This window comes from Oscarella lobularis, chromosome 20 (assembly GCF_947507565.1).
Source record: "Oscarella lobularis chromosome 20, ooOscLobu1.1, whole genome shotgun sequence".
In the NCBI taxonomy this organism is placed as follows: Eukaryota; Metazoa; Porifera; class Homoscleromorpha; order Homosclerophorida; family Oscarellidae; genus Oscarella; species Oscarella lobularis.
In genome coordinates, this window is record NC_089194.1 from 1,399,378 (window position 1) to 1,427,355 (window position 27,978).

General features: G+C 47.4%; 6 protein-coding genes and 1 long non-coding RNA gene across 8 annotated transcripts in view; 1 reads left to right on the forward strand and 6 right to left on the reverse strand.

Moving 5' to 3' along the window:
* LOC136199303 (uncharacterized) overlaps positions 1-297 on the reverse strand; it is a 740-nt gene extending 443 nt beyond the window's left edge. Inside the window, exon 1 of the long non-coding RNA XR_010673024.1 lies at positions 7-297. This is a non-coding gene — a long non-coding RNA (uncharacterized lncRNA). The remainder of the gene's footprint in view (positions 1-6) is intronic.
* A 133-nt stretch (positions 298-430) lies between these two features.
* LOC136199302 (SH3 and F-BAR domain-containing protein DDB_G0271676-like) lies at positions 431-2,198 on the reverse strand. The gene is made up of 12 exons (XM_065989484.1): positions 2,113-2,198; positions 1,959-2,068; positions 1,814-1,906; positions 1,608-1,746; positions 1,481-1,560; positions 1,339-1,433; positions 1,209-1,285; positions 1,009-1,147; positions 809-949; positions 685-753; positions 613-630; positions 431-556 (listed from the first exon to the last, which is right to left on the reverse strand). Exons 1-12 carry the CDS (start codon positions 2,155-2,157, stop codon positions 507-509), a joined length of 1,056 nt encoding a protein of 351 aa, XP_065845556.1. The 5' UTR covers positions 2,158-2,198; the 3' UTR covers positions 431-506.
* Positions 2,199-2,497: 299 nt separating this feature from the next.
* LOC136199280 (rhodopsin-like) lies at positions 2,498-3,604 on the forward strand. The gene has a single exon (XM_065989451.1). The coding sequence runs from the start codon at positions 2,498-2,500 to the stop codon at positions 3,602-3,604; it is 1,107 nt and encodes a 368-aa protein (XP_065845523.1).
* A 111-nt stretch (positions 3,605-3,715) lies between these two features.
* Positions 3,716-16,408, reverse strand: LOC136199304 (inositol 1,4,5-trisphosphate-gated calcium channel ITPR1-like). Of its 2 annotated transcripts, none has more exons than XM_065989487.1 (47): positions 16,216-16,408; positions 15,871-15,941; positions 15,621-15,814; positions 15,457-15,561; positions 15,347-15,400; positions 15,194-15,292; positions 15,055-15,138; positions 14,743-14,985; positions 13,776-14,336; positions 13,568-13,726; positions 13,338-13,510; positions 13,162-13,281; positions 12,997-13,107; positions 12,845-12,940; positions 12,614-12,787; positions 12,365-12,551; positions 12,177-12,309; positions 12,058-12,118; positions 11,958-12,011; positions 11,763-11,908; positions 11,493-11,707; positions 11,212-11,430; positions 9,788-9,823; positions 9,621-9,731; positions 9,443-9,574; positions 9,259-9,393; positions 8,645-9,211; positions 8,469-8,588; positions 8,295-8,415; positions 7,913-8,237; positions 7,728-7,839; positions 7,433-7,681; positions 7,232-7,381; positions 7,050-7,170; positions 6,839-6,972; positions 6,573-6,776; positions 6,392-6,502; positions 6,224-6,319; positions 6,070-6,171; positions 5,922-6,017; positions 5,545-5,860; positions 5,325-5,491; positions 5,055-5,273; positions 4,373-4,994; positions 4,164-4,324; positions 3,952-4,113; positions 3,716-3,901 (listed from the first exon to the last, which is right to left on the reverse strand). In XM_065989487.1, the coding sequence occupies exons 1-47, from the start codon at positions 16,311-16,313 to the stop codon at positions 3,830-3,832; spliced, it is 7,998 nt and encodes a 2,665-aa protein (XP_065845559.1). In that variant the 5' UTR covers positions 16,314-16,408; the 3' UTR covers positions 3,716-3,829. The 2 variants fall into 2 exon arrangements, with proteins under 2 accessions (XP_065845559.1, XP_065845557.1); XM_065989485.1 differs by having other exon boundaries at positions 6,839-6,990.
* Positions 16,409-16,634: 226 nt separating this feature from the next.
* LOC136199124 (lysine-specific demethylase RSBN1L-like) lies at positions 16,635-18,807 on the reverse strand. The gene is made up of 6 exons (XM_065989255.1): positions 18,468-18,807; positions 17,664-18,396; positions 17,440-17,610; positions 17,172-17,283; positions 16,914-17,105; positions 16,635-16,864 (listed from the first exon to the last, which is right to left on the reverse strand). The coding sequence occupies exons 1-6, from the start codon at positions 18,703-18,705 to the stop codon at positions 16,784-16,786; spliced, it is 1,527 nt and encodes a 508-aa protein (XP_065845327.1). The 5' UTR covers positions 18,706-18,807; the 3' UTR covers positions 16,635-16,783.
* A 23-nt stretch (positions 18,808-18,830) lies between these two features.
* On the reverse strand, positions 18,831-21,840 carry LOC136199123 (serine/threonine-protein kinase TNNI3K-like). Its single transcript, XM_065989254.1, has 14 exons — positions 21,714-21,840; positions 21,574-21,662; positions 21,424-21,513; positions 21,279-21,377; positions 21,140-21,232; positions 20,817-20,915; positions 20,671-20,769; positions 20,534-20,621; positions 20,421-20,485; positions 20,218-20,301; positions 20,078-20,173; positions 19,898-20,021; positions 19,684-19,848; positions 18,831-19,634 (listed from the first exon to the last, which is right to left on the reverse strand). The coding sequence occupies exons 1-14, from the start codon at positions 21,838-21,840 to the stop codon at positions 18,850-18,852; spliced, it is 2,103 nt and encodes a 700-aa protein (XP_065845326.1). The 3' UTR covers positions 18,831-18,849.
* On the reverse strand, positions 21,834-27,977 carry LOC136199126 (formin-2-like). Its single transcript, XM_065989258.1, has 8 exons — positions 27,838-27,977; positions 23,624-23,692; positions 23,398-23,566; positions 23,255-23,342; positions 22,920-23,197; positions 22,666-22,869; positions 22,484-22,604; positions 21,834-22,428 (listed from the first exon to the last, which is right to left on the reverse strand). The coding sequence occupies exons 3-8, from the start codon at positions 23,437-23,439 to the stop codon at positions 21,914-21,916; spliced, it is 1,248 nt and encodes a 415-aa protein (XP_065845330.1). The 5' UTR covers positions 23,440-23,566; positions 23,624-23,692; positions 27,838-27,977; the 3' UTR covers positions 21,834-21,913.
* Position 27,978: the final 1 nt, after the last annotated feature.

Consider the following 27,978-nt stretch of genomic DNA (forward strand, 5'->3'; position numbering starts at 1 on the left):
AATTACCAAGATTTGAGGTTTTGAGACATTTTCAACCGGGGTCATTTTGAACCGTGAAATAGATCTACTTTAGGCTTTTGAGGTCATTTTCAACCGTCAACTCACTGTACGAGTTAAAACCGACTTACGATTCCCCAAAAGGGACCCCAGCGAAGAAAAAGAGTAGCACGCGGTAAAAGCGAAGTCCAGAAAGAACAAAGAAAAGGTACAAAAGGTTGGGCGATCGGCGAAACGATAAGATTCACGGGGTGGGGGCCCTCGCGATTAGGATCCCGCAGCGAAATCAGACCAGACGTTGCTCACCTCATTTCTTTAGCAGGATAACGACGTTAGAAAGAGAATTAGCGTCGAAAACAGCTTCTTTTCACGCCCAGTTCCTTTCTGACGCAACTCGTCATTTGAACTGAAGTCACGTGTGTTCAGTGGCCCGTACTAGCGACTAGCCCGTATTGACCACATCCACTCAAACAAAAAATAACTAAAAAAGAGATGTAACGTACCAGAAATCAGTCTTCCTTCTCGTCTTCGTCATCATCGTCGTTGTCTTCCTCCTTATCTAAAAGACATCGCGGCGAGACTCGCGAAGGGGCCCCATATGAGGATCCCTCTTACCATCATCAGCTTCTTCATCTAAAAAAAGCCAAATAAATAATTAACAGTCACTAACCAAAATTCTACGAATACCTTTCGGCTTCTTCTTCTTGAACCAACCTCTCCAATTGAAGCTAAACTTTCCAGAACCACTTTGACCTTCTAAATTCAAAAATCAATTAAAATCCCCATCAAAATAAAAATTTTATTAGCACACCGTTTTCCTTGTTCCCATCAGACTTCTTAAAAATTCCCCGCCAAGAAAACTTGGGATCATCCTGGCTCTCAACCGAATCCTTATACTCGCCAAAGAGAAGATATTGATGATCAGGAACAGTGCAGTCAACACTCAAATCAACTATATATGTATATATATATAGGATTGGGCTTTCGCGTATCCTTTATTCTTTAGCTTACCTTTCTGGGGATTTTCCAGAGCCGTTTGAAGACTGTGGACGGTCTTATCGAATTGCACGGACTCCGACGCCGTTCGCGCGAACTGATTCATGCACGAGTAGAGGAGTTCGACTCTTTCCTGTTCGACGACGTTCATTTCCTAAGAGAAAGAAAGAAAGAAATAAGATTTTATTTATTTATTTAATTATATGTGTGCTCACTTCGATTATTCCTGGTAGAATTACGGCGAAGACTCGGTGATGTTCGTCTTTTAATTTCTGAGCGTTTTCGGTTATCTCTTTAATTAGAAAAAAAATTAATTTATTAACGTATTCATCTTCTAATTAATACCTGTCGAATCGGGTTCCAATTTCACTTCGCCTTCTTCTACGTCTTCTTCCAAATCGTCCGACTTTTGGCTTTCGTCTTCCTTTACCTTTTGAAGTCTAAAGAAAACACGTGACCTCATATGATATACCTTCTTCTCTCTCACCTTTTTCTTCCGGCTCTAACCGATTTGTAGCTGAATTGAAGATTCATCAAACTTCGTCGACCGTTCAAAGCGGTCGCCGACTAAAAATAATTATTAATTAATTATTGACATTTTTTATTCTGTGTACCTGTTTTGTGAGTTTTCTCTTCGTGAATCCGTCAATCGGCTTCACTATCTGCTTCTCGATGTGCTTACTCATCTCCGCATATTTCTGTCCCATTTCCTCGACTTCGCCCACGAGACACGACCACGCCTCCCTCAGTTCTCTAATTCAAAAAAAACGCGAATTCTACGAACTCTTTTCTTTTCATTCGAATATTTTTTTTTCTTTACCTGACGTGTTCCTTGGAGCCGTCCGTCTTGATTTTCGATCGAAGGAGGAGCTTTTCCATTGTCGCTTGCTTGCCATGGCACAGGTCAAGCACGCTAAAAGGGATTGACGTTTGAAAATTCGACGTTTTCGTTGCGTTTCGTTTACCCTTGTGCGAAGTTTTGCTGTAGTTTGGCTAGTTTTTGCCAGAATCCGAGCGCCTGCGTCGTGAATTCGCGTCCGTCTTCGAGTCGTTTCGTTATTTCGAAGAAATCCGTCTAAGACGCATTCTAGACGCGAAGGTCGGTCTCAAATCGCGTACCATGTAGTCGCGCAAGCCTCCGCCAGCTTCGGAAGGCTCAGCCATGGCCAAAAAAGGAGAGAACGCAACGGCGAAACGTCTCGCGTTAACGCACGCTAGTTAATATCTCCACAGTCAGTGACAGCAAGTGTGACAGCATATAGTCAGTCAGGGAAGTGTATTGCACCTCTTATGTACCATGAACGTTTTCCCGTTGAAATCATAGACAGATAAAATACACTACACATATCTCTAATAAATATGTCAGTGTACTTTATCTGGTACCATAGTACAGTAACACCTCTATAAAGAAACGTTGGCGCCAGTGTGGAGTAACCAAGCAAACAAACAAACCCGACCCGAACGCGCAGTCTTTACTCACTTACTCTACCCGCGCAACGCTAACATGATCACGAACGTCAGCGCAAACAAAACGGACGACGATCAAAACGCCGCACTCCAACTTGTTCGCACCGCTTTCCTCTACGCAAATCTCGCACCGGGAATCATCGAAACCCTACTCTGCACAATCGTTCTCGTCAGTACGACGAGACGTCGAAAGGCGCGCCAATCGCCGCCCAACGTCCTCGTTCTCGTCTCGGCGGCGTGCGATCTAATACGCGGCATACACACGTGTTTCTCGCCGACTCTCTATAAGGAATCGGGAGTCGACGACACGCGGTTCAATACGATAGCATGTCAGATCTATCAATGGGTTCACGCATTTCAATACGCCGCCTCGTTTTGGCTGATGGCGACGCTCGCCTACAGTCGCTACGACGTCGTCGCTCGACCGATCAATCCCCGATTGACGATGCGTCGCATGTGGGGTCTGATTGTCGCCGTTACGGCAATTTCGGCGACGTTCGCCACGTTGCCGCTAGTCGGCTGGAATCGCTATTGGTTACGAAAATTGAAAAACGGCAACTATCGATGCTCGGGAACGGATTCAAATGCCGAGCTATCTCAACGCGCCTACGTGCCCGTCTACTTCGGAATCAATAGTCTAGTGCCGATTATAATTATCGCGATATTTCTCGCCGGTATCGTGCCCATTGCGACTCGAAGCGAAAAGTGGAAAAAACGTCGCAACGATACGATTCGACGACGACAAGGCGACGACGCCGACGCCGGCGCCGACGACGTCGCGAATCCGCGCGACGTGATCGCGTCGAAAGCGTTTCGCTACGTCGTGTTCATCGTCCTAACGAACGTCGTCCTATCGGCGCCGTTCGTTTCGATCAAAGTCGCGCGCGAGTTTTCCGGAAAGAAAATCGGCGACTACGCTATTCCCGTCTGCAAGGTTCTGCTCAGTGTCAATAATATTGCTAATTCTGTGCTCTACGTCTTTTGGGCGCGAACGTTTCAGGATAGTTTGACTAGCGTGCTTTGTTTCTGGAAGAGGGCGTCGGGACGCGATAGGGGTCGGTCTGAAAGTAAGAGCAGTTCGAATTCGCAAAGGGAATTTCGAACGGATTTTACGATCGACGGAGAGGAGATTATCTACGTTTAGTAAAGACGTTGTATATGTGTGTGTGTATGTGTACTCACCTTTGATTGATTGGTATTGTAATCATCCGTGATTTCGTTGCTGTTATTTACCAGCTCCTCTCCAATCTCGTCGCCGCTTCTCGCCCGATTTTTTTTCGTAAGTTCAATAGAGCTATTAAATTTTTTATACAAAACGAACCTAAAACAGACCACAAGACACTCGGTATTCGTTCTTCGGTACTAAAATCTAGTGGAAATGAGTGGAAATTGGGGAAGACATGAGAGACTGTCTCTGCTGCTTTTTCCTCTGCTCGGTCATCTAAAAACGCAATGCTGTTATTTAAATAATCAATACAATTGTCGTCCTACCTTAGTTTGAAGATCTTTTAATTGAGCGCTCAATTGATCGACGAGCGAATTCGTTTTCTCCAGCTGCTGACGTAGAATCTGCAATTCGTTCTGCTCCGATTCATTGTCCTCAATAGTGAGAGACATGCAACGGAGACGCGGAAACCAATCCAAATTGCCAGCCTAAAATTAATGAAATATAATAATGGTCATTTGATTTTATTATCTCTTACGTCTATCATTTCTTTTACGTAACTTTCGGGTCCCGTAAAGTCGGTCGAGTCTTTTACTTTCAATAGAACTATAAAGGATAAGTAGTCCCACATGTTGTGCTCGTTGTGCACATGCTCTTCGAACGTCACGTCTTTGTTATCAAACTCCTTTCGTTCCAAACCTAAAAGAGAAATTAATTAATCATTTAATTTATTATCTATTTTTTTACCGCAAATGAAACAGGAATTCTTCAGAATCTCGTCCGCCGTCGTCTTCTCCGTTCTCAAATCGGCGAACGTATCGATAATAACGCCGAAAATCAAATTCAAAACGATAATAATAATAATGAAGAAGAAGAGCAGATCGTAGACGACGCGCACGGCGTAATACGGCTCCCGACTCGACGGCGATCGAAGCACGTCCCCAATGCCGCCGCCGTTCCGCACCCCCTGATTCAACGACGTCACAATGCACATGAGAAGCGTATCGCACGCTCTCTCCTTCTCCTCGTCCGCGCCGTCGTCATCGCCGCCGTCCCCGTCGCTTTGAATCATCGAAGCGCCCGCCCGTTCTTTGATATCGCAATAGAATTTCGTCCAGAGGGATTCGAAGCCGGCCTGACAGACGCCGTCGCCGCCGTCGCGAACGCTCGTCGCCGGCGACAGCGACGCGATTTTCTTCTCCTCGACGCCGATGAGAAAATCGTCTTTGAACATGACGTAGCCGATGATGGAGAACATGTAGACGAGTATGAGAGCGAGAACGGCGGTGAGAACGATCGAGCGGCCGTTCTTCGTCACGCTTCGGATGACGTTGAGAAGCGTCTCTTCGCGAAAGACGACGTCAAAGAGCTATAGGGGGGGAGGAGGAGGAAAAAATAAATAAATAATTATATATTTTTCTTTTTTTACTAATAGTGCGAAGAGGAATTCGTGGATCCAGAGACCGAGTACGCTTAGGAGAATGTAGATCATGTGAATGAAGAATTCGCGATCGCGCAGAACGGCGCTCCACGCCGACGACCGATTTTCACTCGGATGATTGTCGTTGTCGTCGGGGCCGTTCGGTTCCTTGTAGAAGACGCCGCGATTGCAGAGAAAGGCGACGATGAAAACGATCTTATTTATGACCTAGCGAGAAAAAGAAAATAATAAAGAGGCGGGCCCCTCTCCTTTTTCTACCTGTAAACTGCCTATGATCCACAGCGTTTCTACGACTCCTAGCGAATAGACTAAGCGTACGACTGTCGCGACGACGAAGGCGCGATATCCGCGAAGGAATTTGACGATCATGAAGAACGATGCGCCCATGATGATCCAAATAATCAGCGAAAGTTCGTCGTTGAGAACTAAAAAAAGAAGAAAAAAATAAATCTTAGAAAAAACGTGGACCATGCCTTACCTCCTATGTCGTTTTCGAAGGGATAGAAAAAGGCGATGAGAAGATTGACGGTGACGGCCAAATAGAAGGCGATTGACGCCCAAACGGCTTCGTTTTGACTGATAAAGAAGAGTTTCGGACGATCGATCAGATTCTTTTGCCACTTCATTTCGTTGTAGAGATTTTCGGTGATTTTAAAAAAATTGGGAATCTTGCTTCCCTGTTCGTCTCGTTCCGTCGTCAAAAAGACCGACTCCTTGCTACGTTCGGTGAGAAACTCGCAAACGCTTGGAACGGGAAAGATGATCTGTTCGACGGTCCGATCGGCTCGAACGATCTTTTTTTAATAAACAAAACGATTTCGTTATAGCGAATGGCAAATCGATGCTTATCCTTACTTCGATTTGAGCCGTGTGTTTCTCGTAGTGCGCGATCGCCGGATCGATTTTCGCCGCCTTGAGAAGTTCGTCCAACTCCTTGTTATGATGAGCAAGCTAAAGAAACGCAAATAGTACATATTATAATAAATAAATGAAGATGTCGTACCTGCGTTGCTAGGATGTACATGTTGTGTCCGACGGTCTTTGGCGATGCTCCCACGTAGGCGGCGTTCTCCTCCTCGTAAAACGCCTGCTTGCAACGATTGATCTAAGTAGAGATATGGAGAAAAAATAAACAGGATACGATTTCGTTTACGAACGAGTTGCGTGGGCTGCATGTTGTACATGATTCGCTCCGCCATGTCGCTGTCCTTACGGCTCTCCATGATGGCGAGAAGAAGCTTCGAAGCGTTGTTCTACAAAGAAGAGAGAAGAAGAAAAAAATATATATATACAAATATTTATTTATCCCTTTTTTTTCCTCTAACCTTGAGTTGAAGAACGAGATCCAATCGGTGAATGTTTAGCGGACGAATATCATTCAAAATCAACGCAATTATGATGTCGATTCCATTCGACTCGTGCACGGCAATCGCTTTCTGAGAGAAAGAGAAACGCGCGTGAATTTCCGGAATGTCTCCCCTTTCCCTCGCCGCCCGTCCCTCTCACCTGATTATCGTGACAAGGACCCTGACAATATTCGGTCAACGTCTCGAGACACTGATTGATGAGACCGGCGTTCTCCTCATTGATATAGAGACCGAGAAGACCGAGTCCGCCCGCCGTGCTGCCGCATATGCAGTCGAGAAACTGAAGCGTTTCGTGAACGAGATTATAGTTGTGTTTGCTATTGTCCTGCTTCCTCAGATAGTTCTAGAAGAAGAAAAAAAAGACGTTCTCTCTAGAGAGTGTCGTCTTTACGTGGGGCACTTTACTTGGAGATCGCGATTGTGATTTTCGCACATCAGCTGAACGAATCGGAGCACGGGCCACATGCATATGAGCTCCTGCGATTCCATGGACGGTCCCGTGCGAGTCGGCGTCGACGAATCGCGACTGGGAGTCGACGCTGAAAGAGAGAGAATGTCTATATATATACTGTATATATATAAAACGAAGACGATTTTTTATATGTTTCAAATTTACCTGGGAATTCCTGCGATATTGGCGATATTGGCGAAACGAGCGACGTTCTCCTGTCGGAATCCTTTTCGCCTGATCCCGCTGCGAAACTCGAACGCGGCGTCGATCCCTCGGGAAACGCCATCTGAAAAAAAAAAAGAAGACAAATCATCCTCTTTGTGTAGTCGGGGTTTTTTTTTTCTTGCCATTGAAACGGTTTCGCCGACAGCCGACATTTCGATGGGATTAAAATTATAGCTTCCTTTAATCTCCGCTTGCGCTTCTCGCATGTGATCGGCAATCGCGTGAAAAAACGCCTCGCAACCGTCGTCGAGAAATCGATGATAAAGAGACCTCTAAAAAATCCGATAATAATTATTAATTATTAATTATTGCAGTCCTCTCACCTGAACGACTTCGTTTCCCTCGTCGAGAAGAACGATTCCGAGTTTAATTCCCTCGAGAAAGATGTCCTGACTTCCCTTGTGCATCACCATGTCGACGACGAGATCGGACGCCCTATTGACGTCGAGAAACGTCTGAATATCGGCTTTTGACATTCGATGACGCGGCAGCGTGACCGCGTGACCGTCGACGCCGGAGAAGACGTCGTTGCCGAAGTAGCGAGTCAGAAGCGCATTTCGAATGCGACGAGCCTAGAAGAGAAATTAAAGAGAAAAACAAAGAATTCTCATAACGAACGCGATCGGAAAATTCGACGTCGACGTCGGCGACGCCTTGGAGTGTGCGTAGAATTTTGACGACGATTCGTTCCTCTTTGTTTCGGAGGAGAGTCTTCGTGTGCCCGATCAGTCTAGAGACACAGAGAGACGAGATCCCATACATGCTTGTATCCTATGATATAAAGGACCCTCTCCCTTACTTACTTCTTTATAAATTTTCCATCGGACGTCTTCATGTGTCCCTGGGAGGCGAGCGGAAAAAGTTCCTCCGGACTGAACATGACGTCGACGAGCAACGACGTCTCCGCTTGGACTTCCTGACTCGTTCGTTCGTCGAGCAGATTAATGAGATCCTGAAAGGCGTCGACGATTCCCGCCTTGTCCTCGACGACGGCGGCGGCGGGACGTCGATCGCCGAGCGCGCGCGCAATCCACGCGCTTCCCGTCTGTCGACCGAGACGCGCGCGAGAGAAGAGCGCCTTCAATTTGTGATATAAATCGGTCGGAAGACCAACTGATCTTTCAACAGCTAAATAAATAAATAAATAATATATTATAAAGGATTCTTTATGAGGAAGTGTTATACTGATTTCGTGGAGTTTTGTTATGCATTGGAGAACGGCGTGTTTCTGTTCGCCCGTGAGCCACGTGCAGTGATAGACTTCGATGGAGCAGTGCACCAAATCGCAGAAAGTGTCCATATGATTCTGCACGCGATTTAGCTTATAAATAAAGGGTCATTAATTAATTATATCCTTACGGCAAAAATTGCCGTCAAATTGGCGAAAGGCGAGCCGAAGAAGAACTGGAGAACGTTCATGACGACGTGAGTGATGTACGACTCTTGAACGGAATCGCGCCTCCGCTTCGGCTCGCAAACCTTGGGAAACAGAAATAAATAAATAAATTAATTAATTAATTATCCTCGACGCGCACCGCTTTCATATCCTTGATAAAATCCTCAAACAACATCCATATATAATCGCGACTGAATATCTCCTTCATCTCGACTTCCGTATCCACGTAGCAATGATTCAAAAAATTCACGTAGGCGTGCTTGACCTGAAAGACGCAGCGATCGTGACGCACGACATTGACAATGTCCTCGAGCGGCAGCAGACTCTGACACTTAATCTCCGTATAGACGTTCTTTCCTTCGGTGCAAAGTGCGAGAAGTTTGACGAGATTGATGTGATAGTCCAATTCGCCGTCCTGTTCGTCGTCGCACTGCATCAGCTCGACGAATCGTTGGAAGCCCTTCGCGTCGCCGTAGAAGACGAGAACGTCGTCGCCGCCGTTCACGAGCTCGCGCATGACCATGTCCTGGACTTTGCGCAGGTGCGTCTCCTCCGCTTTGACGATCGTCTGAAGGAATTGGAGATAGACGACGCGACGATCTTTGCTGATCGACTGGATCACGTGCTGGACGACCGGTTCCGTCATCTTTTGACAGAGATCGGAATTGTTGAGAAATATGGCGCGCATCGTTTCCGTTTCAATTATCTAAAAGAAAGAAATATTTAATTTTTTATGTGAGGAGATCTTCTTACGTTGTCTTCTGTCGACTGCATGAAGAGACTGAGACTTCGGTAGAGAAGCGCTTGATTGGGCTTGTAGCCAAAGCAGAAGTTCTGCAGGAAAACGTGCGCCAATTGAAGAACGTCTCTCATTCGCACGTCCTCATTCTAAAAAAATAAATAAATAAATAAAGAACGGGGAGACCCCCTCCTTCACCTTATCATAGGGAACCTGTAGAAGATCGAGAACAACCGTGTGCGCGCCCATGTTACGAAGAAGTCGCTGTTCGTTGTAACAATGTTTCGCGACGCCTTTCGGCTTGCAAAGATTGCCGAGACGCATTAGAATCTATATATAACGAATAAATTGCCGCCCATAATAATCGGGGACTTACATCAATCACGGTGCGATAATTTTTCGTCGCCTTGGCGACAGCTTTCGCCTGCTGCAGCTCGGCATTGATCGTCGAATCGCTTGTGAAACGATCACGAGCCGCTTTGGAAACCTTCGTCAAAAAAAATCAATAAAAAATACGTTTATATTTATTGAATAATGACAAACCTCTAGATCGTCTTGGGACTCCTTTCTCTCTTTCATCTAGACGAAAAAAGAGAGACGTTTGTTTATAGTCAAAAGGATCCCGCAATGCAGTTATGACGTTCAGTTAGAGCCCCGCCCACAGGCGACAAAACCAAAGAACGAATTTTGCGACCCCACCCGAAAACCAAAGCCAATAACACAGACGCATCGGGGAGAGAAACTCTCAGTCGTCTCTCTCCTCCCCCCAACGCGATGAACAACTCCTCCTCGACGGAAAATCAAACGACGTTCGACGATCGTCTCGCCGTCGTTCGCGTCGCCTTTCTCTACGCCAATATAGCGCCAGGCATCGTCGAAACCGTTCTCTGCACCGTCGTTCTCGTCACGGCGACGACGAAGCGAACGATACGCGAAATCCCGCCTAATCTACTCGTTCTCGTCTCGGCCGCCTGCGATCTCATCCGCGGCATTCACACCTGTCTATCGCCGATTCTCTATAAGGAATCGGGCGTGGAGCCGACTCAATTAAACGAGATCGCGTGCAAGATTTATCAATGGGCGCACATGTTTCAATACGCCGCCTCGTTTTGGCTCGTCGCCGCGATCGCCTATAGCCGTTACGACGTCGTCGCTCGACCGATGAATCCGCGACTAACGCGACGCGGCGTTTGGGGCATCGTTCTCGGCGTCGTCGCGATCGCGTCGACGTTCGCTTCCCTACCGTTGGTCGGTTGGAATCGATACGCGCTGCGTCGACTGTCGAACGGCAACTATCGATGCGCGGGAGCGAATCGCAATGGGGATGCGTTCGATCGCGCTTTCGTTCCCGTTTACTTCGGCGTCAATAGTTTAATACCGATTATAATCGTCGTCGCGTTTCTCGTCAAAATTTTACCCATTGCCGTTCGAAGCGACGCGTGGAAAGAGAGTCGTCGTCGTCGTCGCGAAAACGACTCGAATGTTACCGTATCGCACTTCGTTAAATCGAAGTCGTTTCGATACGTTCTAGCTATTGTCGTGACGAACGTCGTTTTGTCGACGCCGTACGTCGCGGTGAAAATATTGCGCGACTGTTTCGAGATCAAGGTCAACTACTACGCGACGGCGGTGTGCAAATTGTTGCTCAGCGTCAACTACGTTCTCAATTCGGTGCTCTACGTCTTTTGGGCGCGAACGTTTCAGGAGAAGCTGAGCAACGTCTTTTGTCTCCGCAGATGGAGACGAAAGGCGACGACGAAGACGACGTCATCGTCGTCGTCGACGACGGGACGCAACATAGTTTAAAAAACAGAGATTGTTTACGTCGACTAAACCGTGCCTACTATACTAGACTAGACTACGAGGTATCTGTGGACTAAACGTGTCTGTGTCTGTCCTAGGTGTTGTTGTGGGTCGTAGGCTAGTGTTTGTTTATATGTTGTGCGTACTACTACTACTGTTCTTACCGTTCGCGGATTCTTGTCTTTGTCTGTCGGAATTTCGCTCACTCGTCGTTTGAGACAGCTTCGTTTATCTTTGAGCGTGTCCTCGCGCTGGATCGTCGCCACTTTGCCGCCCTTGTGAACCCAGAGCTCCGACTTTTCCACCAAGCCGCGCAATTCGTCCAAATCGACGCGAATTTGCCTATGGCTTTCCACTTCGCTTTTCGTAACGAGAAGCTGAACCTATAAAAAAACACAACCGTATATTTAATCAATAAATTATTTATTGACTAATATTACTTTACCTGTTTGAACGATTGGATGAATTCTTCGCGTTGTTTGAAGTGACGAAATAGAAGCTTTAGCGCGCCGGAGACGAGCTTGGGATAGTCGTGCATGCAAAGGTTGAGAAGAACGCGCACTATGCAACTGCCTCCCTCCCCGTCCAAGTCGAGAAACTGCGCATCCGAACCGGTGAAAACCGTCTCCGCTTTCTCGACGACATGATCGAGTTGACCCTCTAAAAAATTCGATTTTTCAGATTAAATAATTTATTCTATTTTATTTCTATTTACGCATGTCGTCGCTCGGCGTGAGTCGTTCCTTGAAAATGGACAGGAGACTCGAGATGCGATAGTCGAGACGAACGTCGAAAAGGAAGTCGAAAATTTGAATAATCTCCAACATCATTTTCTTGACAAACACGTCCAAATCAACCCCACTAAAAATTAATAATTAAATAGTGAGTAAACAGATCTATTATGACGCACGTCGCATCTCCCTTTATAAGAGTCTTTGTAGCCGCTTCCACAACATTAGATAAGCTAGAGAACGTTTCCAGATCAGTCCACTTGATTAACAGCACATTACCTTTGTCCCACGGCTGGTGAAAGGTCCGCTAATACAGCCCCAGCTATTCCAATAGAACTCTCTATAGGAAAACGACTTTAGTTCACGTTCTTTCTTTCTTCTTATAACGAGACCTGTACCTGAATTTTTCAAGCGTTGTTTTGGCACCGTTTCCGCGTTGTCGAGCAACTTCAAGAGCTTATTGGTCAGCTGTAGCAAGTCTTTGAACGTGTAGAAGCCAAAGTAGACGAGATTCTTCGCCAATTGCAAAACCTGTCCGAAAAAAAAAATATCTCTCCCCCCTCACCGCTCTAATATCTATCTCTACCTCAAACGTAAGCTTATTCTTCTCGTGATCGGCGAAGGCAAGTCTGTCCGACGTCAATTTCTCCAAATAAGCGTCGACGAAGATTTTCGTGTTGGACAGTTCGCCGAAACTATTGGGACCCTTTTTGCGCTCCTCCTTGCACTCGCTCGACTGGGCCTTCTCCTTCACCGACATGTGCATGTCATCCCTAGAGAAAGGGGGGAAAATCGTATGGGAACAAGGGTCTCTTTCTTCTTCTCTTTCTCTTACCTTTTCCACGCCATGTAATCGGCGACTGAGAGACTGTCCGGGATGAAATCCCAGAGACGAGCGAGTTTGACCGGTTGAACGGTCTCCTGCGGATCGCTGTCGAGATGCATGTGAAGGAGAAGTCGACAGAACGACGCTCGTATGTCAGAGGGAAGCACCTCGTCTCCAATACATCTAAAATTAAAAAAAACGTATTTATATATTTATTTATTTGGGTGTGTCTTCGCTGACGTCAGAATAAGACGAACGTTGAGATCGTCTTTGAGACGATGTATTCCCAAGTATTGGCGATCGAAACACAAGCGAGAAAATAAGTCGAGTTGAGCTCTAAATAATTCGTCTCATTAATCATTTCCTACTCCCTTCAGAGAATCTCTCTCTACCTATAATAGCTCAACGCGTCCCAGCCTTCGTTCTTTCCTTTCAGAGCCAAATCGCGAAGGAGACAGTGTTTTCCCGACGGAAGGCAAACGTAGACTTCTTTTCCGCGCATTCTGCGTCGACGAGAAACGTGTGGGTAGGATTCTTTATTTTATCTCGAATCTTACTCGGTTTGAAGGAGAATCGCCGCGTTGTTCGGATCGAGAACCGATTTGCAGATGAGTTCTTGAACGACAGCGATCGCTTGGTCATTCGAAACGCACAAATCGGATAAATAGTTCAAAAATCTAGACCACTTCTATAAGATTTCAGTTCCTCCAAAGGGGAACCCTCTCTCTCTCACCTTGGCTCTCGATTCTCTCTGACTAAATTAATAAAGGCGTCGATTTCGGCCGGTTTGATGTACTGTTCCAACAGATTTCGATTGTTATTCAAAAGCGCAGTGATCGTTTCTTCGGCGAGGATATCGTAGCCGATTTGCTGTTGCATAAAACGAAATTTCTTTGCAATCATTTCCTAGAGAAAAATAAATTCGCAAGTCCACGTTAAATTAATTGCCCTTGGCTTCGCGACCTGATTCTTTCTATAGTCGACTTGACTGTGACGGACGATGCGATAGCACAAGCGACACATGAGTTTCGTCGGATAATTCCGCTTCTCGCTCAAGTCCTCGAGAGCCATCAAAGCCTTACCGCGTTTAGACGAAAACGGAGCCTCGAGCAATTTAAAAACCTCAACAGAAAAAATAAAAAATAAATAATATTAATCAATTAATCCATACCCGATCCAAGACGTCTTGTTCGCGCAAAAGCTTCTGTCGATCGCGATCCGGATTGCCCTGGACGTCGAGCGGATCCTGCCCCGTGTTCTCCGCCCCGGCGACGAAGAATATCAACTCGGAGAGCAGATGAAGTAGCGTGCGTCGTTCGTTCGTCGTAATCATTCCCTCCTCGATTCGCGCCGCCATTTCCTTGAGAACTTGACTCGCGTCGTTGACAAAGTCCAAGTCCCGCACTTCGGACGGCGATACGGGAACGAGCGCAAACGCTTCCTTGTCCTCGCGTAGCGACGCCGAACCGACTTTATATTTCTCCGGTTTCTCCTTTTTCGAATCGATTGCCAGTGACGTCGAATGGACCCACGTGTCCGTGCAGAGATGACGTAGACGGACGTAGGAATTTCGCGGGACGTAGTGATCGACGATTTCGACTGTCGTCGGATCGAGTTCGAAGATCGACGCGATGTCGTTGCCGCTCTTGACGGAGACCAAGTGGAGGACGGGGCCGCCGGCGGAACCGCGCAGTTTCAAGCGATTCGAATCGTCGCGCGCGTCTTTATCGACCTGAACATATAATGGATATTTTAACGTCCGGTAACTGGACACTTTCCGGGGGTCAATTGCAATTTTCTTGTAATTTAATTACAATAGACTGACAAAGGGACTCTCTTGTAAAAAATTACAGTAAAATTACAATAGACTGCCAAGGGACTCTCTTGTAAAAAATTACAGTAAAATTACAAGAGACTGCCAAGGGACTCTCTTGTAATAAATTACAAGAGAGAAGAAACTGCCGTCTATTGTAGTTTTCTTGTAATTTATTACAAAAGAGAATCATCATTGTCAGGGCTACTAGAGAGGGTGTTCATTTTTATATAGAATCATTGGGTCTCTATACTGAAGAGACACGGACATGTAGCGCGTCTCTGTATCATTTACTAAGTAAGTGCTATCTCTTGTTTCTTCTTACCTGAGCGCCCAGATATTGTCCCGTTGCGAGATGCTTAAAGCGATAGAGACTCGTCCAGCGTCCGCCGCCGCTGCAGCACGGATCGTTTTGAACGACTTCGATTTCCCAGAGGGCTTTGCTGCTCGTCGCGTCGGTCGGCTTCGAGCGACCGGACGCGCGCAGAAAGACGACCGATTCGCTTTCGTAGTCGTCGCACGTGAGAAAGCGCTCCTGTTCGGCGTGATAGAGACGAATGACGTCACCCTGGGAGAAGGGAGGAGAAAATAAATAAATAAATAAATAATCATTAATTAAATTTTTCTTGAGGCTTACTCCTTTCAAAATGTCTTCTCTGTCTTCAGAATATTCGAGAAAGAGACTGATCTTCCAGCACGTGTTTCCGTGAACAGCATTCACCTTTTATTATAATTATTATTGACTATATGAATTTCTAGTCTGATGATTCTACTACCTCTTTACACCCGGGATTATCTATGAGGTCGTGGTTGCTCGCGTGGAGAGGCTGTTGAGCGTTGACTGGCGTCAATATCACCTTGTCTCCCACCACAACCTTGAGAAATCTCCCCATATAATTAATTACTCATAAAGGAAAAAATTCGCTTACATTATCACCAGGAGATCTCAGCTTATAATGGGGGTTCACACAGAACCAGGAACCCTTTGTGTAAGTAAGTAAGTAAGTAAAACTCTGTCAATATTATTCAATAATAGTACCTCGTTTCCTGAAGCGTCCAATGAGACTCGCATGGCTTTTTTCTCCAACAAGGCCGGCAGTCTCTTATTCACAGTCAAGAACTTATTGCTCTTCATGTGAAGCAGCTACAAAGAAAAATAAAAAGAATATCCTAAATAAATATTATTTTTTTAAGTTCTCTCGCCTGGACGACGCTTCCGTATTGGATCGCGCTTCCCATCAATTTCGCGAATTCCTCGCGATTCTGCTTCTTTTCCATGTCGGCGGCGTGTTGCAATTTATTGACGAGAAAAAGATCCGTCGTTCCGCTTCGCGACGCCTTCTTGTGCTGCTTCTGCGCGGCGTAACGATGCATGGGACACATTTTGAAGAAACAATCTAAGAAAAAGGAAATATGATTATTGATTTATTGATTTATTGATTTTTGAGCTAACCTCTAAATTTCTTTGGAGGAGTATTCAGATCGCCGGCTTCCGGTACGACGACACAACGATCGTCGACTAGACTAAGAGGAAAGAGAGATGACGTCATGGAATCTAATTCTCCACTCTAATAGACTAAGACTATTATATGCGGGGGCCCCTGCTAAATAAATATCGACGTGTCGAGCCAGATGGTACTATCGCGACTATACATGCGAGTTGCACGTGGCGTTTGCGCGAAATAAAGGCCCATCGGGTCCCGGAGGAGGATCCAAGATGGCGTAACGGGATGTAAAAGAGAGCCTAGCGACACGTATTCGACGACGTTTGGGGTGTGAAACAATCGGACGACGTTACCCGAGCGTGCTGAGGAAGCCGTGAACGGTTCCCTCGGCGTAGAGCGAAACTACGTCGCCAATGTGGAGAAAGCTTTGCCGGCGTTCGACGTTCGTCATTGTCGCTGTCCCGCTCGTTGCGTTCTCAGTCCGCAGGCAGACGACGACGAGACGACTCGACCCCGCTCTCTTCTCGCGAGCGGCGCGGAGCACGCGACAAAAAGAAATACGGGAATGCGAGGCGAATCAATACGGGATTGCGATTTCTATATTTATGCGAGTGTGCAAAAGCCTATTTTTAGCGTTAATTTTATGGTAGAATTTGTGAAATAGTCAGAAGCTTCGGTTCTGGCGATGTAGCGCGAACGCGGGGTGTGATTTTGCACATAATAATAAGTAGTAGTGCATAGAGAGGGTCTACATACTAGACTAAGCTTCCTATAGACTTCAGGGCACCTTATAATAATTCAGCTTAGCTACGATGCATTCCAAAAAAACTAAATCCACCGCAAAATCGTTCTCTTAATTACCAAGCAACTCAAACCCAAATCATTGTCTAACATATGAACGAACGTCTAACGCAATCATAATTACAAACCTTCAAATGCATTTGCGCTATTATCGTCCTGATGTGACCCTTCGCCACCTGAAACTTCCATCTCATCCTCCGTCTTGAATAAAGAATTAGATAGACTATGTTTTTTGGATTTCTCTAGCTACCTTTTCTGATGAATAATACGCTTTGTGTCGTAAGTGCCACGCGATGCTGCTACACGCGGAAATCGTGCGAAATTGATGGACAACGTTGCGCGGTATGAAGTATATGTCGTTGTCTCGGAGACGAATTTGAGAGTAGGATATTCCCTGACGACGCAATTGGTTCAGTTTCGCCTCGTCGAGCCACTGAACGCACTAGTAGCATTCAAAGGGGGTTGCGATCATTGAGGGGGAGAAAATCTTATCAATTTATTATAGAACCTGGGTAGACGGTGGCTCGTGTAAATCGAGTTGGAGAACCTCGGCGAGTTCGGCGAGATGAGACGGGTGAAAAGCGATTACGTCTTTCAATTCGCGATTAGAAAAGGGAACACTAAAAATTCCACAAATCAATATCTCTCTCTACACAGGAGAACTTCAAAAACGAAGAGACTATGTCAATGAGACCATGAATAGGTCTCCAAAGCCTAAGGGGAAATCTCTAAGGGGAAATCTCTCTAGGTGAAAGAGACCCTTTCCCTTTCTCTACCTGTCTTCCGTATATATTGCTTTTAATAAACCGACGGCCGCCGTCGTGCATCGTTCCGGTCCGTGCCCCACGTGATCGGCGTGACAAGGGGTCCGATCTTCGAACAGGATTTCGCGCGGCTGAGACGCGCGCGGACGCCAACTCAGACTCTGCACTTCACTTCTCCCAGCCCTAAGAAAATGAAAATAGATAAATAATAAAATCGTTATAAAGAGAGAACAAACCGTCCTCGTTTCTTCGCCGATTCCTCGCTCCCAGGCGGCAACATTTGCTCCCCAGGTCTCGCCCACATAATCGGCCCATCGTCGCTCTCCTCCGGACGCTCCAACTTAAGCGCGCTAAGGGGCCCCCAAGGGAGAACGCGTCTCAAAAAGGGACTCGCTTCCAACATTCGAATGACGTCAGGAAAATAGCCGCCCATCTCTTCGCTCACTTTCCCAATGAGACTGAACTCGTTTAGCGCGCCCCCGCGATACGTTCCCGCCGCGTACGTTTCCTCGACGACCGCCGCGAACTCGCGCATGCGTTTCGATTCGACGAGCGTTTTCGACGTCATACTTTGAACGCGGATGTTCACGTCCGCGTGGGCGTGGCGAAAATAGGATACGAGTTCAGGAACGTGAGTCGATGCGTTGTGAACCACGCCCATTACGTAATCGGCGAATTTCGACGATATTTCGGCGAAGAGAATTCGAAAGAATTCGTCGCATGTCGATTCGATTTCGTTCGGCGATAAATCGTCGTAGTAGACGTGGAGGATTTTTGCGCCGCCGTTCGGATGAACGTCGACGAGGATTTTTGCGTTCGACGAATCTGCGCACGGGTGCGCGTTCGTGCGAAGCGTTCGATGTTCGTCGCGCGGGAGTGCCGCCGCTTCGCGTTCGCCAAGGCACGCGAGTTTGGGTCGCGTTACGACGCCCTGACGTCGTGCGCGTTTTCTCGGCGAACTTGCGTCGCCTAAAGGAGACTGCGTAAATTTTTTGCGCAGCTGTGTTGCTGTAGTTTTTGGGCTTTTTCTGCTGTTTTACCTTTTGTTTCGGCTTCTTCTACGTTAGGTAGATTCGCTGTGTCCATTTCGTGTCGTTGGATTAAATCGTTTAGCTGATCCACGTCCGAAAGACCGCCAAGTCGTGCTCGAGACCTCCTGCGGGGCCCCGAAAAAGTTCCCTGAGGTTCTTGCTCTTCCAAATGACTATTCTTTCCGTCCTCGAGACTCAGATACCTTAGTTCACTCGTAAAACTAAGTCTCTTGGTCAAAAAGGACATAACAGTTAATATGAACAGTACAGCCCGTATAAGAACAAAATATTTCCACCAAGATATAAAAACAAAACATATCAAAAGTGTCCATAGAAAAAACGAGTATAAAAGTAAACAACAAATGATAAAATAGTATCAAGGACATCAGTTCTAGTCCCATGGCTCACCCACTAGCTCCACTTTCTCTCCCCCATGCATCTTACCTTTGACCATTCTTTTCGCTGGGCAACTCTTGTAATCCTCGTCAGACTTCTGAATGACTTCCAATCTGGCCAAACACTCCGCTGCTGAAGGCCTCTTTGAACGATTGAGATCGACCATTGCTAGGCCAAGACGCTTTATGCTAGGATGGCGAACACTTGTTCCCTGTGCCATTCTCTTTTTTGGTGCTGGTTGCTCTCCCGTCATCAATTCAATGAACGTCACGCCGAGACTATAGACGTCGGCCATTTTCGTGTTGTGCTGGCCCGGTTCGAACCTTTCCGGAGCAATATAATCAGGACTCATCAGCCCAGCTGAGAGACTGGAGGCTTCAGAAAAACGAGCCGCTCCCAAATCGCAGACTTTCGCTTCCATGAGAGATGTGACGACGACGTTCGTCGATCGAATGTCTCCGTGAAGAATGCCGAGTCCGTGAAGATAGCAGATTCCTGACGAACAACCGATTGCGACGTCGACTTGCTCTCTGAGAAGAAGAGGACCGTCGCCTGCGACAATGATATCAGAGAGAGATGCTTCGAGAAGCTCTGATATGATTCTCAGTGGAATTCGATCTTGAGTGATGACGCCGAGCAAAGAGACGACGTTGGGATGATGAACTTGACTGCAGATTGAGATTTCTTGTTCCAATCGACGAAGATAAACGTCGACGCGAAGAAAGTCGTAGAACGTTTTGACGGCGACGTTGCAGCCGCGCCAACGACCCACACAAACGTCTTATATTGAAAATAAACTATTAGTCAAATCGGAGATCGTTCTATTTACCTCCGTACGATCCTCCGCCGAGTTTGACGTCACTTATGTTAATGTCAGTGGAGGAAATTTGATGCACGTTTTCGTATTGGCTCAAATTTCGTTGCGCTTCTTGGGCAACGAGTCTTGCCTCGTCGCGTTCCTGCTCCAGTTGAGCGCAACGTTCAGACATCCTTCCTAATAAGAGATCATAGTCCATGAGTCGTACTACCCTTCTATCTCTTACTGATATCCGTTTCTGCTCGAGCAGATCGCTCACGGAGGTACTGACTCGTCTTTTCAACTTCCCTCATTTTTTCTTCGTGTTCTGAAAGAGTTCTGTCTTTTTCTTTTTGCAAATCACGAACGAGCTAACGAAATGTAGCGTAAAGTCTCTTTAGTATTAACATTAATCCCAATAACTAACCTGTTGAGATGAGTGAAGATTTTCAGTGAGATTCCTCTCTTTTCTTCGAGCAGAAGCTCTCTCCTCTTCTAGGCGACGTTGCAGCTTTTGTACGAGCTAAAGAAATGCATAAAATAATTCACCTTAGTACAGCTATATACCTCTGCGAGACTTTCTTTCTCCGCCCAGGAAACATTTCTCTCATCTTCCGCCTTATCAAGGAGACGTTGCAGCTCACCAACACGCTAATAAATAGTTAACATTAATGAATAAATTTAATCAATTCCTCTACGTCTCAATTTCGTACGAGTGCAACGTAATAATTTTAATGTTTGATTCTATGAGGACGTATGCCTAGATTTACCTCACGTTCTGCGATTGTTTCCTCCTTTTTATCCGCTCTAATTGCTTTATCTGTAGAAGAAGCTGCCTACGGAAAACTCATATCAATACGTCACAAAATCTCATCTATGCTTTCCTCTCGTTCGCTGAAAATATTCACGAGTTTTTCTTTCAGTGAAACGTGATTTCGAGAATCAGCAATTTGAATGGCTCCTCTATTTTCCTACATCACTCAAAGATTAGAAGCTAAACTGTCTTTCGTAGTATCTCACTTTGTCCTTTGCATAAATATTGCATCCCTTTACAATTAGAATATTCATCACTCTTTCATTTCCAAAGTAAATGGCTTCCAAAAACGGCGTTCTTCCGGCCTATCAATGAACTTTGCTATAATTATAGATTGCTAATAAATCAATACCAAATTGACAGCTTCAATGTCTGCCTCAACTGAAACCAAATATTCTGCAATTTCAACGTGATTCCCCCAACATGCCCAATGAAGGGAAGCGTTGCGCCTCTAAAAATGGTTGTATTGAAATATTGTCTGGTTCTTTGGATAGAAGCCACAGCCACAGCCATTTGATTTATTTTGATTTTCCCGCCCACAATACTTCACTTTGTTTGACACAGTCTAACATCCGGGAAGTAATCACCATAGCAACAATGCTGTTCTACTCTATTCATCAAAACTGGCGCTCATATTTGTGGATGTGGCCATGACTTAAACGTTAAAATGAATACCCCTTTATGATTGACATCCAATCCCAATCCAATGAGTCGTTTAACAATTCCCAAATGACCAATCTGACTCGCATATGCCAATGCTTCACCCAACTACAAGCATCTCATTAGTAAAAACCCCAATGACACTTTTACTTACGTAGCCCTTTGCATGAATATTGCATCCATTTTCAATTAAAACTTCCATCACTTCTCTATTTCCATTCTTAGCGGCTGAATGAAAGGGCGTCATATCGAACTATTAATCATTTGGTCATGATTAGTGATTGATAATAAATCAATACCATATTAAGAGCTTCTATGTCTGCTCCAGCTGAAATCAAATATCTTGCCATTTCAGCGTCACGTGCCAAATGAAGGCAAGTTTTTCCATCCTAAATACGCCGTGAGAGAATCGAAGTTTTGACTTTCTGATTCAACACTACTCGTCGCACCTCCCCTTTCGCTATCTTCCACTTTTCCGTATGTCGAATATATGAAGACACGGTTTCTTTATCTCCTTTTTCGACAGCCGAAAGAAAGGCTAGTAGAAACACACTTAGAATAGTCGAGCAGCAAAAGTAATAACAACAACCGTAGTCGCTATTCGCCATTGTGAGAGAATTCCAGCTGAGAGAACGAAGGACTTGGAGGATGCGCAGTGAAACCAAGTCCCGTACAATGTCGTTGTCATAGAATTTTGAGGCGAACCCAGTGACCATGTATAGAGAGATAGATTGAGCCAAATACTCAAAACCAATAAAATAATAATATCAATTTTGTACATGCACCTCACTACGTCGAATCCGGATCCGTCAGTACGCTCACTAATTTCTCATAATCCGTAGTATCGCGAACCTTTTGAAAATCGTCCGTAGATCGTCGTTTCTTGATCGAAAACGGTCCCCGACTCGTCAGCATCTTCTTCAGAGCCGAAGACGATGACGATTTCTTCACGTTCACCCTTTCCAAGCTACTCTTCTTCAATTTCTTCAACGTTCCTCTCTTCTCCTCGTAAATTCTCTTGGCAACGATTTGCTGTTCGACTTTCCACGCCTCTTTGAAATCGCTACACATTTCCGTCCAAAGTCCGAAGAATTCCGACGGAGAAACGACGCCGCCGCCGTTGCCACGGTAACAGTAGTAGTCGACGAGAGCGGCGAAACGACGCTTGCAATCGGAGAGAAAGTCAAATTGGTCTTGAATCGTTTTGCGCGCCCAGCCAAGGAATTCGTCCATTGTGGATTTGAAGGGTTGGAGGAGATCGGGTGGCGAAGTGAGAAACACTTCAGTTGCCTTCTTTTCTACATCTAAAACGAAAGAAAATTAAGGTCACGTGTACAGAGACTATATTTATTTATTTACCTTCGAGTTGCTTGTTAATGTTATTGATATCGCCTTCCATTTCCTCGAAATTGACGTTCGACGCAGCCACGACGTCAGCTGGATCCGGAAGTGGACATCTCGCCGCCGAAGTCCCGGCATCCTTAATTAATTAAAAAATGAATCAATAATATAAAAATTGAAAAATCATCAAGAGCTATTACCTTATCATATTTTCTCACGTAAACGGATACAACGTATTGGAGAAGATTGGACGAGTTGTCTTTCGTCTTGACGTTCTTTAGTTTGGGTAGAATATCCAAAGCAAACGCTTCGGCCATTTCACGTGAATTTCCAGCATTCATATGGTTCCCTATGGCGAGGACTAAGCCCATAACAGAGCTCACGGTAGTCGAATGATGAAGAGCCTAAAACCCTCAATTAAAAAATCAAAAAAATCGATAATCAATTTCTTCACCTCTACAACGAGACGAAAATTGGCGAAAGCCTGCGTTATGTCGCTCAGCAACTCATTGAAATTTTCCTTGAAGAGAAAGCACGATAGTCGATTTTCAAACCCGGAAATGGTGGAGAGTTCGTAGAGAAATCGTTCGGGTTCGTCAAGCGTCCCCTCGCTGCGTTTCCCACCGCGAATGTGAGCGCCAATGCGCTCCAATTCATCGGGAGTTCCGCGCAGTTCATAGAGCTTGTGATAGTTGTATAATTCAAGAACGGATAGATCGAGATTATAGACGCCTGTGGAGAAGAAGAGAGCATAAATAAATAAACAATTTTAATTAATTGGATTTTCACCTTGCTTGATGTCGTCCATATTGGCGTTTAGATGACGCATGAATACGCCCACCGCTTGCAGTCTCTTCGAATCCAATAGATTTATGAGCTGCCACAGAAAATAGTCACTGATTAATACTATTGATTTTTTTAAATCTCCTTACTTTCTTTGGCTTGGGTTTCGCAAAGGACTGAGCTAGGGTCATTTCCTTTGTGGCTTTCTTAGCGAAAAGCTGCTCGACTTCGTCGCAATCGATTTCCGGCTTGACTATCTGTTCCCATAGCGATCTAGGCGCTTCGTCGCTGCTACTACCACTGCCACAAGCAGACGCTCTAGAATAAATAAATAAATATAGATATTATTGTATTGATGACGTGTGTGCGCCTTACCTTCTCTTCTTCTCTTTCCCTCTGAACCCTCACTTTAGACCAGAAGAGTGGCTTCATAGCGACCTTCGGCTTTCGGCAGGGGGTGTATATATTCCGTCAAGCGGTGTACGTACTCCGCCGGCAGGCGGTGTATATATTCCGTCAAGCGGTGTACGTACTCCGCCGGCAGGCGGTGTATATATTCCGGCAAGCGGTGTATATATTCCGGCAGGCGGTGTACGTACTCCGCCGGCAGGGGGTGTATATATTCCGTCAAGCGGTGTACGTACTCCGCCGGCAGTCGATGTATATATTCCGGCAGGCGGTGTACGTACTCCGCCCGCAGTCGGTGTATATATTCCGGCAGGCGGTGTAGGAACTCCGCCAGCAGGCGGTGTATATATTCCGGCAGGCGGTGTACGTACTCCGCCGGCAGTCGATGTATATATTCCGGCAGGCGGTGTACGTACTCCGCCAGCAGGCGGTGTATATATTCCGGCAGGCGGTGTACGTACTCCGCCGGCAGTCGATGCATATATTCCGGCAGGCGGTGTACGTACTCCGCCGGCAGGCGGTGTATATATTCCGGCAGCCGGTGTATATATTCCGGCAGGCGGTGTACGTACTCCGCCAGCAGGCGGTGTATATATTCCGGCAGACGGTGTATATATTCCGGCAGGCGGTGTACGTACTCCGCCAGCAGACGGTGTATATATTCCAGCAGGCGGTGTACGTACTCCGCCAGAAGGCGGTGTATATATTCCGGCAGACGGTGTATATATTCCGGCAGGCGGTGTACGTACTCCGCCAGCAGGCGGTGTATATATTCCGGCAGGCGGTGTATATATTCCGGCAGGCGGTGTACGTACTCCGCCGGCAGGCGGTGTATATATTCCGGCAGACGGTGTATATATTCCGGCAGACGGTGTACGTACTCCGCCAGCAGACGGTGTATATATTCCGGCAGGCGGTGTACGTACTCCGCCAGCAGGCGGTGTATATATTCCGGCAGGCGGTGTACGTACTCCGCCAGCAGACGGTGTATATATTCCAGCAGGCGGTGTATATATTCCGGCAGGCGGTGTACGTACTCCGCCAGCAGGCGGTGTATATATTCCGGCAGGCGGTGTACGTACTCCGCCGGCAGGCGGTGTATATATTCCGGCAGGCGGTGTATATATTCCGGCAGGCGGTGTACGTACTCCGCCAGCAGACGGTGTATATATTCCAGCAGGCGGTGTACGTACTCCGCCAGAAGGCGGTGTATATATTCCGGCAGACGGTGTATATATTCCGGCAGGCGGTGTACGTACTCCGCCAGCAGGCGGTGTATATATTCCGGCAGGCGGTGTATATATTCCGGCAGGCGGTGTACGTACTCCGCCGGCAGGCGGTGTATATATTCCGGCAGACGGTGTACGTACTCCGCCAGCAGGCGGTGTATATATTCCGGCAGACGGTGTACGTACTCCGCCAGCAGGCGGTGTATATATTCCGGCAGGCGGTGTATATATTCCGGCAGGCGGTGTACGTACTCCGCCAGCAGACGGTGTATATATTCCAGCAGGCGGTGTACGTACTCCGCCAGAAGGCGGTGTATATATTCCGGCAGACGGTGTATATATTCCGGCAGGCGGTGTACGTACTCCGCCAGCAGGCGGTGTATATATTCCGGCAGGCGGTGTATATATTCCGGCAGGCGGTGTACGTACTCCGCCGGCAGGCGGTGTATATATTCCGGCAGACGGTGTACGTACTCCGCCAGCAGGCGGTGTATATATTCCGGCAGACGGTGTACGTACTCCGCCAGCAGGCGGTGTATATATTCCGGCAGGCGGTGTACGTACTCCGCCAGCAGGCGGTGTATATATTCCGGCAGACGGTGTACGTACTCCGCCAGCAGGCGGTGTATATATTCCGGCAGGCGGTGTACGTACTCCGCCGGCAGTCGATGTATATATTCCGGCAGGCGGTGTACGTACTCCGCCAGCAGGCGGTGTATATATTCCGGCAGACGGTGTACGTACTCCGCCAGCAGGCGGTGTATATATTCCGGCAGGCGGTGTACGTACTCCGCCGGCAGTCGATGTATATATTCCGGCAGGCGGTGTACGTACTCCGCCAGCAGGCGGTGTATATATTCCGGCAGGCGGTGTACGTACTCCGCCGGCAGTCGATGCATATATTCCGGCAGGCGGTGTACGTACTCCGCCGGCAGGCGGTGTATATATTCCGGCAGCCGGTGTATATATTCCGGCAGGCGGTGTACGTACTCCGCCAGCAGGCGGTGTATATATTCCGGCAGGCGGTGTACGTACTCCGCCAGAAGGCGGTGTATATATTCCGGCAGACGGTGTATATATTCCGGCAGACGGTGTATATATTCCGGCAGGCGGTGTACGTACTCCGCCAGCAGGCGATGTATATATTCCGGCAGGCGGTGTATATATTCCGGCAGACGGTGTACGTACTCCGCCAGCAGGCGGTGTATATATTCCGGCAGGCGGTGTACGTACTCCGCCAGCAGGCGGTGTATATATTCCGGCAGACGGTGTACGTACTCCGCCAGCAGGCGGTGTATATATTCCGGCAGGCGGTGTACGTACTCCGCCAGCAGACGGTGTATATATTCCAGCAGGCGGTGTACGTACTCCGCCAGAAGGCGGTGTATATATTCCGGCAGACGGTGTATATATTCCGGCAGACGGTGTATATATTCCGGCAGGCGGTGTACGTACTCCGCCAGCAGGCGATGTATATATTCCGGCAGGCGGTGTATATATTCCGGCAGACGGTGTACGTACTCCGCCAGCAGGCGGTGTATATATTCCGGCAGACGGTGTACGTACTCCGCCAGCAGGCGGTGTATATATTCCGGCAGGCGGTGTATATATTCCGGCAGACGGTGTACGTACTCCGCCAGCAGGCGGTGTATATATTCCGGCAGACGGTGTACGTACTCCGCCAGCAGGCGGTGTATATATTCCGGCAGGCGGTGTATATATTCCGGCAGACGGTGTACGTACTCCGCCAGCAGACGGTGTATATATTCCGGCAGACGGTGTATATATTCCGGCAGACGGTGTACGTACTCCGCCAGCAGGCGGTGTATATATTCCGGCAGACGGTGTACGTACTCCGCCAGCAGGCGGTGTATATATTCCGGCAGGCGGTGTATATATTCCGGCAGACGGTGTACGTACTCCGCCAGCAGACGGTGTATATATTCCGGCAGACGGTGTACGTACTCCGCCAGCAGGCGGTGTATATATTCCGGCAGACGGTGTACGTACTCCGCCAGCAGACGGTGTATATATTCCGGCAGGCGGTGTACGTACTCCGCCAGCAGGCGGTGTATATATTCCGGCAGACGGTGTACGTACTCCGCCAGCAGGCGGTGTATATATTCCGGCAGGCGGTGTACGTACTCCGCCAGCAGGCGGTGTATATATTCCGGCAGGCGGTGTATATATTCCGGCAGACGGTGTATATATTCCGGCAGGCGGTGTACCTACTCCGCCAGCAGGCGGTGTATATATTCCGGCAGGCGGTGTACGTACTCCGCCAGCAGGCGGTGTATATATTCCGGCAGGCGGTGTACGTACTCCGCCAGCAGGCGGTGTATATATTCCGGCAGGCGGTGTACGTACTCCGCCAGCAGGCGGTGTATATATTCCGGCAGACGGTGTACGTACTCCGCCAGCAGACGGTGTATATATTCTGGCAGGCGGTGTACGTACTCCGCCAGCAGGCGGTGTATATATTCTGGCAGGCGGTGTACGTACTCCGCCAGCAGGCGGTGTATATATTCCGGCAGGCGGTGTACGTACTCCGCCAGCAGGCGGTGTATATATTCCGGCAGGCGGTGTCTATATTCCGGCAGACGGTGTATATATTCCGGCAGACGGTGTATATATTCCGGCAGGCGGTGTACGTACTCCGCCAGCAGGCGGTGTATATATTCCGGCAGGCGGTGTATATATTCCGGCAGACGGTGTACGTACTCCGCCAGCAGACGGTGTATATATTCCGGCAGGCGGTGTACGTACTCCGCCAGCAGGCGGTGTATATATTCCGGCAGACGGTGTATATATTCCGGCAGGCGGTGTACGTACTCCGCCAGCAGGCGGTGTATATATTCCGGCAGGCGGTGTATATATTCCGGCAGGCGGTGTATATATTGCGGCAAGCGGTGTATATTCCGGCAGGCGGTGTATATATGGCGGTGTACGTACCTTCGATTGAAAGAGACACACGAACTTTCCAGAAAGGAGGCGATGAGAACTTGGCGAAGAGGGACGTGATTCAGCTTGCGATGCGTCGATCGCAAAGCGATGTAGTGCTTGTTCGTCGAACGTGGTCTCGATTCTTCGACA

Excerpts from the sequence above, each read along its gene's own strand:
- LOC136199302 (XM_065989484.1), bottom strand. The coding sequence starts at position 2,157 with ATGGCTGAGCCTTCCGAAGCTGGCGGAGGCTTGCGCGACTACATG. Across the intron at positions 1,561-1,607 it reads AGAGAAAACTCACAAAACAG|TCGGCGACCGCTTTGAACGG; the intron begins GTACACAGAATA and ends AATTATTTTTAG. Across the intron at positions 754-808 it reads TGATGGGAACAAGGAAAACG|AAGGTCAAAGTGGTTCTGGA; the intron begins GTGTGCTAATAA and ends TTTTGAATTTAG.
- LOC136199280 (XM_065989451.1), top strand. The coding sequence starts at position 2,498 with ATGATCACGAACGTCAGCGCAAACAAAACGGACGACGATCAAAACGCC.
- LOC136199304 (XM_065989485.1), bottom strand. The coding sequence starts at position 16,313 with ATGACGAACGTCGAACGCCGGCAAAGCTTTCTCCACATTGGCGACGTA. Across the intron at positions 13,108-13,161 it reads GCGATTCTCCTTCAAACCGA|AATGCGCGGAAAAGAAGTCT; the intron begins GTAAGATTCGAG and ends TCGTCGACGCAG. Across the intron at positions 11,708-11,762 it reads CACGCCGAGCGACGACATGC|AGGGTCAACTCGATCATGTC; the intron begins GTAAATAGAAAT and ends CGAATTTTTTAG.
- LOC136199124 (XM_065989255.1), bottom strand. The coding sequence starts at position 18,705 with ATGTCCTTTTTGACCAAGAGACTTAGTTTTACGAGTGAACTAAGGTAT. Across the intron at positions 18,397-18,467 it reads AGAAGAAGCCGAAACAAAAG|GCGACGCAAGTTCGCCGAGA; the intron begins GTAAAACAGCAG and ends AGTCTCCTTTAG. Across the intron at positions 17,284-17,439 it reads GCAATATATACGGAAGACAG|TGTTCCCTTTTCTAATCGCG; the intron begins GTAGAGAAAGGG and ends TGGAATTTTTAG.
- LOC136199123 (XM_065989254.1), bottom strand. The coding sequence starts at position 21,840 with ATGGTCACTGGGTTCGCCTCAAAATTCTATGACAACGACATTGTACGG. Across the intron at positions 21,514-21,573 it reads GGAAGATAGCGAAAGGGGAG|GATGGAAAAACTTGCCTTCA; the intron begins GTGCGACGAGTA and ends CGGCGTATTTAG. Across the intron at positions 20,486-20,533 it reads TATTTTCAGCGAACGAGAGG|CAGCTTCTTCTACAGATAAA; the intron begins AAAGCATAGATG and ends GTTTTCCGTAGG.
- LOC136199126 (XM_065989258.1), bottom strand. The coding sequence starts at position 23,439 with ATGACCCTAGCTCAGTCCTTTGCGAAACCCAAGCCAAAGAAA. Across the intron at positions 22,605-22,665 it reads ACGTGAGAAAATATGATAAG|GATGCCGGGACTTCGGCGGC; the intron begins GTAATAGCTCTT and ends TAATTAATTAAG. Across the intron at positions 22,429-22,483 it reads CATTAACAAGCAACTCGAAG|ATGTAGAAAAGAAGGCAACT; the intron begins GTAAATAAATAA and ends CTTTCGTTTTAG.